This window comes from Mustela lutreola, chromosome 5 (genome assembly GCF_030435805.1).
Source record: "Mustela lutreola isolate mMusLut2 chromosome 5, mMusLut2.pri, whole genome shotgun sequence".
Lineage (NCBI taxonomy): Eukaryota > Metazoa > Chordata > Mammalia > Carnivora > Mustelidae > Mustela > Mustela lutreola.
Window position 1 is genome coordinate 104,853,841 of NC_081294.1, and position 16,160 is coordinate 104,870,000.

The following is a 16,160-nucleotide window of genomic DNA, read 5'->3' on the forward strand; positions in this document are numbered from 1 at the left end:
GGAACCTCCAATTGATGGAAGAACAAAAGAAGTGTGCACCTAGTGGCTGGTCTGGTTGGTCAGGTCACCTGTGTGAGGACAGGGGAGGTGGAGGTGAATAGATGGGTTCAGCAAGACTCTGGGAGCTGATAGTTTACTTAAAACTACTGGACTCACTGGAAGTGAATGGGGGTGGGGAAGGAGGCGGTACTGTATTAGCATGTAAGTGAAGTTTGTTTGCAAACCAGGGCTCACTGACTTAGCAAAGTCCACACTGCCATGTCTTCATTTATTGCCAAATGGACTGTGGTTTGTTGGGGGTAGAGAGTATATCTTCTATTTTACTATACCCGACAATGGTTACTACAGTTCTTTACTTCTCACCATGGATATAGTCTTTAAAAAGAAAGGAAATAGGGGACTCCTGGGTGGCTCAGTTGGTTAAGCAGCTGCCTTCGGCTCAGGTCATGATCCCAGCGTCCTGGGATCGAGTCCCACATCGGGCTCCTTGCTCTGCAGGGAGGCTGCTTCTCCCTCTGACTCTGCCTTCCACTCTGTCTGCCTGTGCTCGCTCTCGCTCTCTCTCTGACAAATAAATAAATAAAATCTTTAAAAAAGAAAAAAAGAAAGAAAGGAAATAGTAAGGCTTTGTTAATTTTGCACGATACCATAAGGCCCCCCCGCCCCCCCCCCCATTATGGGAGAAGAGACCTGTTCCCTGTTTAAACAATTCTCATATAGCATTAGAGAGATTAGAGAGAGGAAACAAAGAAGGGAAGAAGCTTAGGTTTTCCCCTAGCTAGCTAAATTTTGCTTTCTAAAACCTCTCTTTATGTCATTATTCTGGAGCTTGTTTCCTCTAATGTAGTATCTATCTTCTTAACATGAACCATAGATTACAAGGGCAAACTTCTCATACACTATTATAAAGTTATTCAAATGTTTGCAAACAGTTCCTGTGAAGGGCAAGTATGAAGTATTTTAATTTGCTAAGTTCATTATTATAGTCTTTTCAGAATAAAAACATTCTCCTTTTCTTATAATAAATAAAGCAAATGTATTGAGAGATACCAAAATGAGGCAATGTGATACCAAAAACGAGACTCAGTCTGAAATATACTATGAGAGTCATTCTTCAAGATTGGTGTACATAAAATGTCCCATTAAGTGGACATTAAAATGAAAAAATATAGCTAGAATTAAGAATTCAACATTGACTAACTCGACTCAATGGAACAATTTAGAGATAATCATGGATTATGATAAAGTTAAAGGAAATATGAGGTAAGAAACTCTGAAACATTGTACCGAAAAAGGAAGACACCCATCCTCCCCACCCCCACATATTAAACTTGGGATATTGGTCATTTTTCCAGTTTCACTTATATGAAAAATATTTTAATGATATCAAGCTATTGATATTACGATGGCTTCAGCGGTTAGCATACTGTATTATATTATTGATTTTATATAGATATATAGACATATAGATATATATATAAAATAGATATATAGATTTTAAATCCCTAAAAGTTAGCTATCAAAACTGATCTTCTTCAAAAATACAGTTCTACTGAAGTTTTCTTAGTTACCAAATACTGTTTTCACAGAGTAACCTGTTTTCACAGAGAAGTGCCCTCATTTAAGGAAAACAAATACCTATCTACACCACAACATACATCTCCCCTCTGCTTTGACGCATTAAGTGTAAATATGTTTTTCAGAAAACAGGTATCTAGCTTGTCAAACTCCTTATAACATTTCCCAAAGTTGTTGATCGAGGAACCCCAAGCTGTGAAGCAAGCCCCAAGAAGCAGGATTAATAATGGAAATGCCAACCAGCTGCTCCTGGCTGTCGGCAGTGCCAGGGCTCTAAGGCTCCAGGGTGAGGTCAGGCACCTCACTCCTACAGTTCTACGTCTCCTCACCCAGATTAACTGCTGTATTCCCAGAGCAAGACAATTTAGCCGCCTTGTTTGCTCTCTCCAGCTCACGAGCTTGAAAATTTAATTTTTCAGGTCTGTTTTGTTCTTCTCAATATGTATTTTCCAAGAATTTTTTTTTCTTTTTATATATGTTCTAGAGTGTTTCCACCAATGTAGATTCTCCTTTTGCTTAAAAATCGTTATGTGGTTTTACAAAAAGGGAACTGGTAGCATATACTCTATATTACCTTATATCAGAAAGTTAAATAAAATTTCAACTGGTTTTAAAAAGGCATAAAAGACTTAGGAAATAGTTTCCTGGTCATAAAACAATCTTACTAGAAACAGTGACTTGTCTAAGTCAGCAACCAAAATAAATACTCTGGGAAAAAGGGCAAATATGATGATTAAGTAACTGGTTTTTAAAATTTCTACAATGAGGTTTATACTTGTTAGTTTCCAAAGGTGTTTCTGTCCATCTAAGTTGGGCATCAACATTTGTAAAGGAACAATGAGATAAAAAGAATTTATTCAGCAGGTGTAATACAACTTATAATCTGATCTCTACTAATCAAGATTGCACAGAAAGAGACATTTTATTTCACAACATCATGATTTTTGTTGTTGTTATTAAATATACCAACATTTTTTTTCTTGGAGTTAACTACTCTATAACACAATTAGAAAATCTACCTGAGTTTGAAAATGGTTTTTCTTTTACTAAGTAACCCCCACTGATTTCTTCTTTGCAGAATATAACACTCAAACCATTTACTTTAAAATAAAGAAATATCAGCTTATGAACTTTGGGATTGCACACAGTTTCTTATTAAAAATGCAAAGACACATGTTACTCATATGCTAGTTTATTATTCAGAGATGATTTCATGACAAGCGTTGTCAATAACCAATTAAAATACCAGGAAATTCATAGAACAAAATTTTGCAGAGATCTTGTTGTTTTTGTATTTAATTCTAAAAAGTATGCTACCCCAATTTTCAGATGTCAAGCTGAGAGGCCATTTAGACTATTTCTAGGCTAATTTTTGTTTACACCGGGAGGGAGAGTGATTTCCAATGAACTTAAAATACTCAATTCCTGTCCATTGTTGTGAAAAAAGAGAAGGACGAGGAGAAGGCCAGAAGAAGTAGCCGGACAGAGAAAATGCCACATGGATTCAAGAGTTGAGAAAACTGACAGTAAAATATATGTTCTTTGGTTAGCAAAGCGAAAAGGGGGAAAGTATTGCATACATGATAGATACACACTAGCATTCTAAAGCAGGAGACAAGAATGTCAAGAGTGTATTCTTCCCCCGCTGCCAGATGGAAGGGCTATTATTATAAATGAAAGGCAGCAGTAGTGGATGCCAGGCACTTTTGTTCTGTGCCAGATTCTGAAGTCCAGATGTAAGCAGGTTACCCCTGGGACAGGACAGGCTTCAGCTCCCGCAGCAGAACAGAACCGATCACGGTTCTCTCGGTGTTGATGATAAGCTGGGCTGTAGAGCCTTCCTTCAGCTCCACTGTGACGAGCATCAACGACCCACTGTGCACAGTTTTAGCTGCAAACCTGAAGGAAAAAAAAAAGAGAGGACTTTTATCATGGGAGGGCGGTAGGGGAAAGGAGACAGCACAGATTCAAATAGGTTTAAAATATTTTTTTTCTCAGTAATTTCTTACAGGTTCCCTACTGCCAAAAACCCAAAGCCAAGCATTCTTCTGAAAAATCAATAAACTGCCTAGCACCATGCTTACCACAGGTAGGTAATTTTAGTGCACTCTTAGAACAGAACAAGAAGAGGAAGTCTATTTTACTTATTAGTTTGGATAACAGATATAGGTGAATAATTCTCCATTAATATGTATTTGGGAGTCATTCATTTGATATTTAATATTTTACCATGCATAGGGCCATTTAAAATAAACCACTGTATTTTTATTTTTAACATATTAAGAAAAGCTACGAGCTTGAAATTTTAATTCCTTGTATGTGAAAATGATTATGCAAGAAGTTAGGTAATTTTATGGACATTATAAAACTCATATCATTTCAAAAATTCACGCATGCCTGTTAAAATATTCAAATTCAATCTCTAATGTTGATGATGATATGTAACAAAATCACATGACAGCCAGGTATAACACCACAGCCCCTCTTTTTAGATTTTTTTTTAAATGTTCAGGACGTTAGATACTTCTTTTTGCTTTAGAATAGAGGAAACTTGAGGTCTAAGGCTCCATTACTAAATTCCAAGACATGAAGAATCTACTAATTACATGGAATTAAAAGCAAAACTAGCCTTTTAAGCACTGCAATTGACTGAAAAGCCGTTGGAGGCACAATGAACTTCTGTCAATCCTGCTAATTCATTCTGCACGCACAGTTGAGCCCCAGAGACGTGAAGGAAGAGGACGGTACCCTCCTAGGCCTCCATTTTCCACATGGAGCATGTTCCACGCATTTGGGGGGGGAGGGGGTTTGATTGCAGGGATGACTGGAGAAAAACAAAGTTGCCGCACATGAGCTTTTGAAAACACTAACAAGTGTAGAGCAGGTCTGTGACCTGCTGTGACCCCACTTTGCAGGGCCAATCCCCTTTCCCCTTTCTGTATGACACGTGTCTGAATCTGAGCCATCTGCCTCAATTTGCGCAACATCTTCAGCCACAATGGCACCCAGTTAGCCCTGACAACAGCTCACAATACATAAAAATAAAACTGCTGCGCTGACAGCACGCTGCGGACTATTCAAGAGCAAACCAACTGGTCAGTGTCTCATGTCTGACAATTAGCATGGGCCCTGCGCAGAGCCTGCGGTGTCCTCAGGGATCTGTTTAATTACCATCAACATAAAAGAGGGAGTTTATCAGGAGACACTCAGAAAAACTTCACTCCCAACTTAATTAAAATATTAGCCACTTAAGCAGGAAACAGATTCTCTTTAAATGAAAAGTAATTTCTTTTTTGAGTTTTAAAAAAATGACATCAAGATCTTATAACACATTCGAGTCTTTTTATTTCAAAACCTAACAAGCCATTTTTGACCTAAACAGAATCACGAAAATCAGTTTCCCAACAATAATCAGAATAATAACTCAAAAGCAAAACAAATACACTAATTTTACATAATTGAAAATATTATCAACACTTTTAGGTTGTATCTTAAAATGTAAGCTGGTGGGTTGTTCGTAAAATATGTTAGAAGTCTTCCTAGTCATTTATTCTTGTGTTTTCTGCAATCATGGAAAGCTGCTCTCTCCAAACACACTGAAGACTGGGAAGGAGTCTGACAGAGCAGTTTTTCTACTTGAGAGAAGCAAGTGTAAGTGACCAGTTTAAAAAGAGAAATCATACCAGTGTTTTTAAAGAGATTTTCTAAAGCTCTCATACTATACACATCTGTGTGCTCTTCAGATGTCCACATAAGACATAAGGAACTGCGTACCTAATTCCATCTTTTAGAAAACACAAAAATCACCAGCCCTCAAAGGTCCCTCTTTCCTAATACCCCTTACAAGTTTATGCATTTCTTTTGTCCACATTTTTGAGGTTCTTCTGGTTCATAGAAGAATCCTGTTTCTGTATTTCTGTTAAACCTTGTCTATTAAACTAAATGATACTAGGTGGCTCTGCTGTCCTACTCATTTATGTAACTTTTTCCCCCACAGATCTGGTCATCATCAAATCCTCATTTAACACATATTTCAACAGAGGTCCCTATGTCTGACAGGGTTATAATTATGTAAACAATAGTCTTATTAGTCCCTTTATTTACTTAACACTTGTGCCTTGGGACTGCAGAGAAGGAGATTATGTCTGAATAGGGACACAAAAGCACTTGAATTTCAGGGTTGTACAGCCCCAAGGCACATTTTATCTCTTTTCCACTAAAAACTTAGAGTCGATGGTACAATAATATAAATTCAGCAGAGACAAACGTCAATTTTGACGTATGTTTACAGAGATTAAAATTAGTCTCCTGTACATGTTTTTGAAATCCTATTACCACAAAGCTCTCAATACTGTAAGAACTGAGGTCTGAAAGAAAAGAGGTCTTTGCTTACACTACAGTGGTAACATGCTAAACAAATTGTCCTAGCAATAAAATCTGTTAGGTGGTGAAAAAGCTATTGCCTTTTAACTAGGTCTCTGTTCTAGTGGACACAAATGGTGGAAGCAATGTTTTAAAGCAGAAGACCAGAAGATCAGATGTTCTGACATTCTCATTTCACAGTTCAAAAAGGATGTATTTAATTGGAACACAGCATGAGTACAACTGGTTTGTTGTGGTCCATGAAAAGCAAAGCCACCACCCAAAATTTCTTAATCATTTAATGCCTGAACAGGCTATGTTTTAAAAATCCACTGAAAGACAGTTAGGGAAAGAGTACCAGTTAATAAACAACACACAGCTAGCTTTCGGACATAAGAAACATTGATTATAAAGACAGCCTTGGTCAAACACTTCTATGCTAAATTCAATGGCTGACATCAGAACCTCTGTACTTGACCTCAAATGAAGAAGAACACTGTGACCAAACTTTTTCAGAAGGCATGTGAAGTTTTTGGATTACCGTACTTATAACCACAGCTGCCATTTATTAAGTGCTTTGTGTAGCGGGCACTCGTTTGATTCTGCGAGGCGAGTCACAGTATAGATGAGGGAACTGAGGCCCACAGAAGTTGAGAAATCTGCTCATGGGCACATAGCTAGTGAATGGCTGAGCAGGAATTTGAACCCAAGTATTCTGATTCTGGATTATACACATTCTCAAATATGCAAAATGCACTGATAAATTAAGGTTTTCTTATTTACCTAATATGCATATAATCTATTATTGTTCCAAAAACTTGAAGAGGGAAGATTTTTCCCTTCAAAACTGTGTACCTGAATTTGCACCATTATGGAATTTAAAGCAGCTTGACTTGGTGCTTTGTCATAACAACTTCTTAATTTCTGACCTTAAAGATTTAAAAAATTTTAAATATCCCCCACCTCCCATTCCCTCAAAAGACACACCAGCAATGAAAAACATAAAACCTTCCTAAATGGAGTTGTAACACAGGGAGAGACTTCTGGGAGGCCAACCAACCTCGAACACCAGTACCACCACAAATGAGAACAAATAAGAGGATGACAGTTAAAGACGTATTGCCTATGTATGATGGGCTCCATGTTATTAAAAGGATACCATCTAGGTATTTTTCATTATTTTTCATTTTCATTCCACCACCAAGCACTCGCTGTTTGTAATCACCAACTGAGAAGGTAAAACTGTTTAGATATATCTGTATTTCATTCCATTACATGTCTTTTTGTCTATTATCTCTAGCAATTGACATTTAATCTTTGAAGTTTGTAAGAATTCTTAGGATTAAAGAAAAAGACAAAATAAGCTGCTTGCCAAACCTAAATGAAGATACCACTTTTCTAAAAAGTTAATTTGTCTTAACCACTGACAGAATTATGAAAAAAGCTCAGATAACAACAACAAATTTGTATAAATTTATTATCTATAATACATGGCCTTATTCCCTCATGCACTTAAACCATACTTTTTATTAGATTTATGGAGAAGCTGGCTATAGACCATAAATGTTTTTATCAGAAGGAAAAGAAATCCTACAACTCAATTGTTTGAACAACTTCAATGTTAACAGGACAACATGAATTAAAAAGTATTTATCTGAGAGACAGCATCAATCTCCAGGGTATTCACAACATAAAAATTTTTAAATAGAATCTTATTTGCTACATTTAATGCAACAGCTCTAAGACATGCTTTTTCTTCTCTTGGGCAGTCTTCCTGGTTTCTGATTTTCCTATTCTGAGTTCAATTTTCTCGTGTTTTCTGTTCTACTGGTTACCAGAAGCTGTGACAATGGCCCACTCAGGCTAAAACTTTTTTCCCCCCTACTCTGTACATGAAGCCTTCAATTACTGCCTGCTGAAGCAGACAGAATCCTATTAGTAAGAAAGACGATCACAAGATGCAGTGCCCTGCCCTAGCTGTATAAAAATAATTAGTTCAAAGTTGACAAATGTGTAATGAAGTCACACAATCATTATATATAAGAAATACTGGTTTGAATAAGCATCCTAACATCAAATACTAAAGCCTGATGATTTGGAGCATTGTTTTCCAAAAAATTTAAAATGATAAGTCCTTATTATGTTGAGTTAATACAGAACATTTTAAACAGGGAACTTGTAAGTTGTAAAAAAAATTCCATTTTGTTGACTATAAGATTGTATTTTAAAGTTTAGCCCATTACCTAAGAGAATTAATACTGAGGGAAAAAATTACATGTGATTCAAGTTTAGGGAATTTATCCAAAGCAATGTATTTTTTCCTATAACTAAAAAAAATTAGCCAGCAATATTATAGTATCTTCCTTTGACAATCTGATGAAAAGAGTTAAAAAAAAAAAAAAAAAGAGCTGCCATCATAACTTAGGATTCTCTGTATTCTGTTCTAGTCTTTAAACATGGTATAAAAAAATGATTCTCCATACTATCTTGTCAATGATGCATCCTCTTTCTTTATACAGGAAAGATAAATATATCTCTAAGTGTGCTTTCTCAAAGAAGACATGAAATATTCCAGTTATTCCAAAGCATTTTTGGTTTGTCTATTTGGTGGGGGTGGGATGGGATGGGCAAATAGTAAAACACATAAATTCTTACCCCATTCTCTTTGATTCCTTATAAAATTATCAAACCGGAAAGAAAATCATCAAGAATACCTCTCTTTCATTTCCACATGAAAACAGTTATATATATTCCTATCAGTAAAACTGTTGTATTACAGAGTATTACCTCACAAATGGTGGAATTAAAGAAAACTTAAATAAAGAATGCTTTAAAGAAAAATCAGCTGTGTAGTTTTGGTGATTTCTGAAATATCAAAATATGCTTTCCATGTAAAAATTAGCTGAGGTCCACATTTGTTTTTCAATGAAATGCTGCTCACAGAGCTTGCAGAGATCAAAGCAGCAGATAAAAAAGCAGTGCTGCCCTCTAGTGGACAATCTCCAACCTGAGAAAGACCTGATTTCTAAAGAGGTTCCACGAATCTTTGGCCCCCTTGAGACCCCAAATTTGTTACACAGGACAAAAGACCAAAGCCTGATATCTTTATACTAACAACTGTTTATAAAAAAAAAAATTTAAGACAGCTGATGTATGGTTACTATAGTATCAGGGCTTATAAAATTAGGGCACCAAGACACTTGTTTCTATTATGGTTTTTCAGAATTATCTGGTATTTAAATATTTCACAGTTACAAGGGAAAAATAAATAAAACAACAAACAAAAACAATAGCCCAAAGGCTGAGCAACCTAAGAACAGAAGAAAGGCAAATATCAAAGACCCCAACAAGAAGTACCTATGCCATTCATGTTTGTAACCCTAGCACCAAGAAAACCTGTCACAAGCCTTCAAAAAATATCGAATGGACTTGCACAGCATAGACATCTTATGATGGATACGGTAGTATATACCAGTATTTCTCCTATAAATAACCATTAAACATGTATATCATATCAGTGATTCACTGGATGAGCTGAAGGCCTAGAAATGAAACAAGTCGTTCTTTACATGTACTTCAATTAAATAAAAAGATTATTGATTTTAAACCTGAAACAAATAAACTGTGTTTAGGTATGCTGGCAAATTAAAAAGTTGACTGCCAGGTTGCTATGGATACAGTATTCTAGCCACAGTACCAGATTTTCCTAATACTTAAGGACCTAAGTAACAATAGGTAAAACAATGTTCATTCTCTTAAGACTGTAATTATTCATAAGTTGCACGTATTCAAAATTTGCAAATTCAAGAAGTGATACAGTAAACAAGATCCAAACACAGATTAAGATACATGGGGTGGGGAAAGGACTGCAAGTATTGAATACAAGTTAATAATAAAAACTGTTTTGGGGGGCGCCTCGGTGGCTCAGTTGTTAAGCATCTGCCTTCCGCTCAGGTGGTGATCCCAGTGTCCTGGGATAGAGCCCCATGTGGGGCTCTCTGCTCAGTGGGAAGCCTGCTTCTCCCTCTCTCACTGCCCCTGCTTGTGTTCCCTCTCTTGCTGTGTGTCTCTCTCTGTCAAATAAATAAAATCTTAAAAAAAAAAAAAAAAAAAAAAAAAAACCAAAACTGTCTTGGGCCTTATTGAATAAGCTAATAAGAGCTGAAACAGAATCACGGCAGAGACAAGGTTTTTCATTTTCACTCAAATTATCACATTTTCCCCTCATAGGGTCAGTTTGCTGTTCATGAAAGGGCAAGATGAGTAGGTAGTATGACAACTCTTTTTAACAACACCACTGTTACTGAATGTCAAAATTCCAGAAACTGGGTTAAAATGTGTAATGGTTGGGACTGCTGAAAGACAAACTTCTACTTGCGGTCTCAGACTGTTTCACAGACAGGACTACAATACACTAATATAATTAACAATATACCGTTGCTGGAGCACAACGGCATGGTGATAAGAAACAACCAAGAATCGAACATCTCCTCCATTAGCATCTCTTAATCTATAAAAAGGAAATGCGAAAATAGGAAAAATACACTTTAACATGTGTCATGTAGCTGTCATTAACTCTTGACAATATGAGGCACTGGTAAACTGTAAACTCTGGAACATTACTGGCCTTAGAACTGTTTAGACCACTGGCTACAATGCAGACTTCTGGGCCCTCCGGTGTAGGTCCCAGTTTTACACAACCTCCACAGGTTTCTTTTGTACAGAAAAGCCTTAAAGATTTTGGAACTACAGATTTTTAGCTTTCTTCTTTTTGCTCACTATATATTAGTACCTTTATGAGAGGACAAGCAATGTAATAAAAGAAAATGCACCACGGTTTCTACATTGTTCAATACAAACATCATTCATAAACCCTTACTTGATTTCTTTCTCAGAGGAACACAGGAAATTTTTCCTGGTTCTGAATGTACCTAAGATTCCCATTGCTAGTCTCTCTAATTCTCTTCCCCTAAACATACTGAATATTAATATTTTCTCTTTGCAGTCCATTCATCTACTGGTTTACTATTGTTCACTCTGCCCTTTGTATATACTTTATTTATATATTATTAGCCCTGTCTTAAATAATATGCTTTAAGACTTTTATAATGCATAGAATCTCACATGTTTTAATATGAATATCTAATACAGGACATGAAGATGTTCAGCTCCATGGTTAATAAATGCTTTTTTGATGACTTTATTTAAATTCTCCTTTCTGTATTACCCCTTATCATGTGGTAACTGTAATCTAGAAAATAGCAGGTTGCCATAATGATCATAACTCTGTAGATCTCAATTGGATGGTTTTATTCTCAAAGAGCAGCTTTTTCAAGCACCAAGCAAGTACCAGAGAAATGAAAATAAAGTTGTATCTCAATAGTTTACTGGTTGGCTTTCTGAGACTACTGCTCATTTAGAAAATAAAAACTAAATGTCATATCATCCAACAATAGATACACAGTTTCCTACTGATCTTGTAAAGCAGTTAATAACATAAGAAATGCTCCTGTTTTTTAAAATGAATTCCATAAAACTTGTGCTCCTTTAATTGACTTTTTCTTAATGGAGGCCATTCTCTGTTGAAATGCAGGAACCATTTTCTGCTATGTATTCAATTAAAATGTCTACTTTATGCAATTACACACTTCTGCATATTAATGAAGATTCCCTTTTCTCAAATAATTCTTATATTAATTCTTGTTTTAACTTGGCATTTAATGTAAAAACTATTTAAATTTTAAGAGCAGTGGGAATAAATTATTCCAAAATCAAGACAATGGAAACTTTACTCATAGAATGGTCGGAAAGAATACTCTGATGCTTATTAAAAAGTCCTCTCAGAAATAAAAGATCCTGAAAAATTAAGTAGAACATAGGCCAGCCAAGAACAATACACCATAGTGAAATTTCCCATCTTAAAATACTAACATCCAAAATGCTTTTCACACTTGTTTTGTTTTTGTTTTTTAAGTAATCTGAAATCAATTACCATTAATAAATACAAGAATGGCTTTGGGGGCACCTGAGTGGCTCAGTGGCTTAAGCCTCTGCCTTTGACTCAGATCATGATCCCTGGGTCCTGGGATTGAGCCCTGAATCAGGCTCCCTGCTTCCCTTTCTCTGCCTCTCTCTGCCTCTCTCCCTACTTGTGATCTCTATCAAATAAATAAAATCTTAAAAAAAAAAAAAAAAAAGAATGGCTTTGGTTCTAGTCTTCATAAACTTAAAAAGCAACTGTCACAAAATTATAAAGGAGTCATTCAAAAAGCTCACAGGGATTTCATTTTAAATGACATTAAAAAAGGCACTGGTACAGATTTTACTAACAATTGTTCATTTTTGTTTTGTTACTGAATATAAAAGAATGGCAAAAAACTGTTACTATGCAGGTTGATAATTTTTAACAATTTCTCTATGGAAAATGCAAGTAACTCCAGGTGTTTATTACCTAGAAGCTTTCTAAAATTTAGAACATTAACACAGCCATACTTTAACTGTGAGAGCAAATGCAAACATTTTCAATTATATCTAAAGAGACTTGTGAGGCACATTAAGACAGCACAACCTAATCCTAATTATAGATAGGCATGTTTCTCACTTTTGACTCAGTAGTAACCTGGGCCCCTCCCCCAAGTTACAGAGCCAATCATACAGCTGGATCAGAGAAGTGTCAAGACATTGCAGATGTGTATGAGGACCATAAACATTAAGTCTGGAGGCAATCTTTGCATTCCAAAGCCAAATATAAACAGTTCTTAGTTGCGTGTCTCCCCTGAATTAGTACAGATAATTAAGAACGGACAATAATTTAATCACTTGAACAATATTAAGTTCTAAACCACCAAGACAAGTTATAGGCAAACGATGGACTAATAAAAATTATGCAACTGTGCTAAGTGTCTTTCTTAGTCTATTTCCTAATAAGAAGGCAGCTTTTGAGTTGGTTTTGAGAAGATAATTTGGCTGTTTTCTTCTAAGAAACAAAAATATGGAAAGCTGCCATTGCTTTTAGAAAAGTTAACCCACATATAAAACAAAACAAAAAATAAATCAGAAGTTCCACCATAAATAAGGGTTACTATATGCCTTTCTGTACATTACAGAAGGATATATTAAAGCAGGACTGAAGTATTGCTGGATACTAGATGCGTCTGGTAAAATTTCAGACTGTATAAGCTAAAAGTTATAGTTGGTGTAGGATATTTTAGTGTTGTAGGAATTTCAATAATTCAAAGTATCCATAAATAAAACAAAGAATTTCTGCTAGAGAAAATCACCCAGGAAAGTAAGAAGTATTTAAAGCAGAAAACAATTAAAAGAGGAAACTCAGAACCAAAATATTTTCATTGAAAAGCCTTCTGTTCACTTTTTCCCCTATTGAACAACAGTAACTGATAACTTATATCTGCATGGTGGTACCAGCATGATGACCTAATACCCATTTTATTATTTTATCATCACCCTATATGAGATAGGTAGGGCTGCTAGAAATTAGGAAATGGAAGCATCAGACCTCTTAAACTGCAACTTAACTAAGGATGTTTCTCTTAAAATAAAACAAATCTCCTCAAAATAGGGTAAATTTGTTTTTTTATTAGCACATGCAGTTTTCATTCTGTCCCAATTAGTAGATGATGTTAGGCAACTACAAATAATGGCAGATCAAGACTTGAACTCAGCTCCTCTGAGGCCAAGACCAATGTTCTTCCACAGATTAAGACAGACTCTCATTTCAATACCCCCTCTTTTCCCTGTCACCCCTTCCTAAAGAGATGAAGATCTTAAAGCCCATAAGAAGTTATAACTTGTCTCAAATTACCAAGCCCAGTAATGGCAGAGATAAATCTAAAATTCCGATCTCAGATAAATCTAAAACACTCTTTATAAGGGGGTTTCTCTTACCCCTGTATTAACTTGAAAAAAACTTAAGATTTTATTTTTAAGTAATCTCTACATCCAATGTAGGGTTCAAACTTACAATCCTGAGATCAAGAGCTCCATGCTCTATCAGCTGAGCCAGCCAGGTACCCACCCAAAATAATTTTTTTTCAAAAACATTTTTTAAAGGTCTGAAGGCATTCTTTTTTATTTTAAATTCATTTTCCAAATACATGGATAAAGGCAGAAGTATGCTACTGGCAATGGGGTGGCAGAGGAATTAAAGGTGGAATTAATGAATTCCTTTAAGCTCACATAGGACTAAGTAATAACTGCATGTTCGTTTAAGGGGATCATTTTTGTCTTTACTTTCATTTCAAGCTACTGGCACACATAGATCACAAAGAGGGCAACCATAATAATCACATTCTCTGCTACCTTTAAGGACAAATGACTTGGATCTCATGTTTAAATGCTCCGTGGTGAAGATATATCTGGTCTAAGAAATAGAAGCTGCATTTGGCCCTATGCTGGTTTTCTAGTAGCTCCTTATTACTGGAAACAGTCTCAAGGGACTGCTGTGAAAAGCAACTCTGTATATGATACCCAAACTTCCTCCATTTCAAGTAAAAAAGTCCAACTGCACTGCTTTATAAAACAGTTCTTCCTGGAAATCCACTGACTGGTGAAATAGAATAAATTCTTAACCACAGCTCACAAATAGTACCTTTACAAATCACCAAGCTATTATAAAATACAAGTACACTGACCTTCAGGACAGTACATCCCAATGTACTAAGGATTGCATAAATAGGGAAGAGAGCCGTAACACAAACCAATCAATCAAATATCTCATCAGAAACAAAGGGGGGGCACATACAGGTTTCAGGGTTACTGTTTTGAAGGAAAAATATGAAGTGAAAATTATATATTTATGAAGTGAAAATTATATATATACATACAAGTTATCTCCACATCACATGTTGGTGAACCTACCTGTGTATATTATCTTGGCCAGAAGGGACTACACCTACATTGGCTACATTTACAACCTTCTGAAGGATCACCGAAGGAGTAAAATTCTGTGGTGCAGCAATGATTACAGTAGATGTTTCATTCATTCCTGTTAGCATTCCTGTAAGAGCAAAAGAAGGCTCTCTTTACTCATCTCTTTAGGAAAATTACATTAAAACGATTTCAAATTCATAGCCAAAATTAAAAAACTTAAAAAAAATGCCATTCCAGAATATAATTTTCAAGATAATTATCATAGAATTAAAATAATTGCAAATGTTATAAAAATTTTTAAATCCTTACCATGTAGGAAACACATAAAAATGCAGTGGAACATAACTCTTAATAAATTGGATTTTCAATATTATAAAATAAAAATGTAGACTCACAAAGATTCTATTCAATTTCAGTCCCTTTAAAATATACTCATTTGGACTATGTCAACTATGTATGCTTTTACGTGTTTTTTTCCCTCTCGTTTTCATTCAGAGATCTCTCTTGCGAAATGTTGCCTAAGAACAAATCAAAATGAGCTGAAATAACTAGCAACATTACCTGATGAATGGCCTCAACTGATGGATCAAAGTTATCTTAGCCATGACTGAAAGTCACTGAACAGTTATGGGGTTCTAAAAAATGCACATGTATCTAAGTAGCTATATTATATTCATACCTAAATATTATAGCATTTGCCTAGTGAACAGAAATATACTGTTAATTATGAAAACTCCAACCGAAATTTCTGAAGCAAAACATATGGAAACAAAGGAAAAAATGTAAATGGAAAATCAAGAAAATCTGGAAATTCCAGAGACATTTTAAAGAAATATTTAAGAAAAAAAAAAAAAAAACAAAGTTAAGCAAAATCATGAACAAAAACCATACAGTTAACATAGAACATGCCTTTAATATAAAAATTTCATGTAAAAATGTTCAGTGAACAAATTCAGTAACATGCCAAACCCTTGGAACAAATAATTGAAATTTAGTAGCAAGGTTAAAAAACCCAGAATAATTATAATAAATGTCATCTACCTGGACTGGTGATAAAAGTCATCAACATCTAATGGTATCTAGTAGAAATGAGAACTTCTGAGACATTTTATATGTGCACAGTAGTTTACCAAATGTATAAAAATGGTTAAATTTGATTTTATGTTTCCAAAAGGCTCTGAACCTTCAGGGCTATGTATTTAATTTAGTTATTTACTGCAAATGGGACCTGAAATTTAAAAGAACCCCTAGGATTAGCAGCACAAAATTTCGAAAGCCCAACACTGTAAAAAGACTTATCTAAGCTTTTAACAAAGAGCAGGTTTTACTAA

At 35.3% G+C, this 16,160-nt stretch overlaps 1 protein-coding gene across 6 annotated transcripts in view; it reads right to left on the reverse strand.

Moving 5' to 3' along the window:
* Window positions 1-2,754: 2,754 nt before the first annotated feature.
* AP3B1 (adaptor related protein complex 3 subunit beta 1) overlaps window positions 2,755-16,160 on the reverse strand; it is a 352,698-nt gene continuing 339,292 nt past the window's right edge. For all 6 annotated transcript variants that reach the window (XM_059175303.1, XM_059175305.1, XM_059175304.1 and 3 more), the window contains 2 exons: window positions 14,818-14,956; window positions 2,755-3,477 (listed from right to left, as the gene is read on the reverse strand). In XM_059175303.1, the coding sequence (XP_059031286.1) occupies window positions 3,324-3,477; window positions 14,818-14,956 (293 nt within the window). In that variant the 3' untranslated portion in view covers window positions 2,755-3,323. The remainder of the gene's footprint in view (window positions 3,478-14,817; window positions 14,957-16,160) is intronic.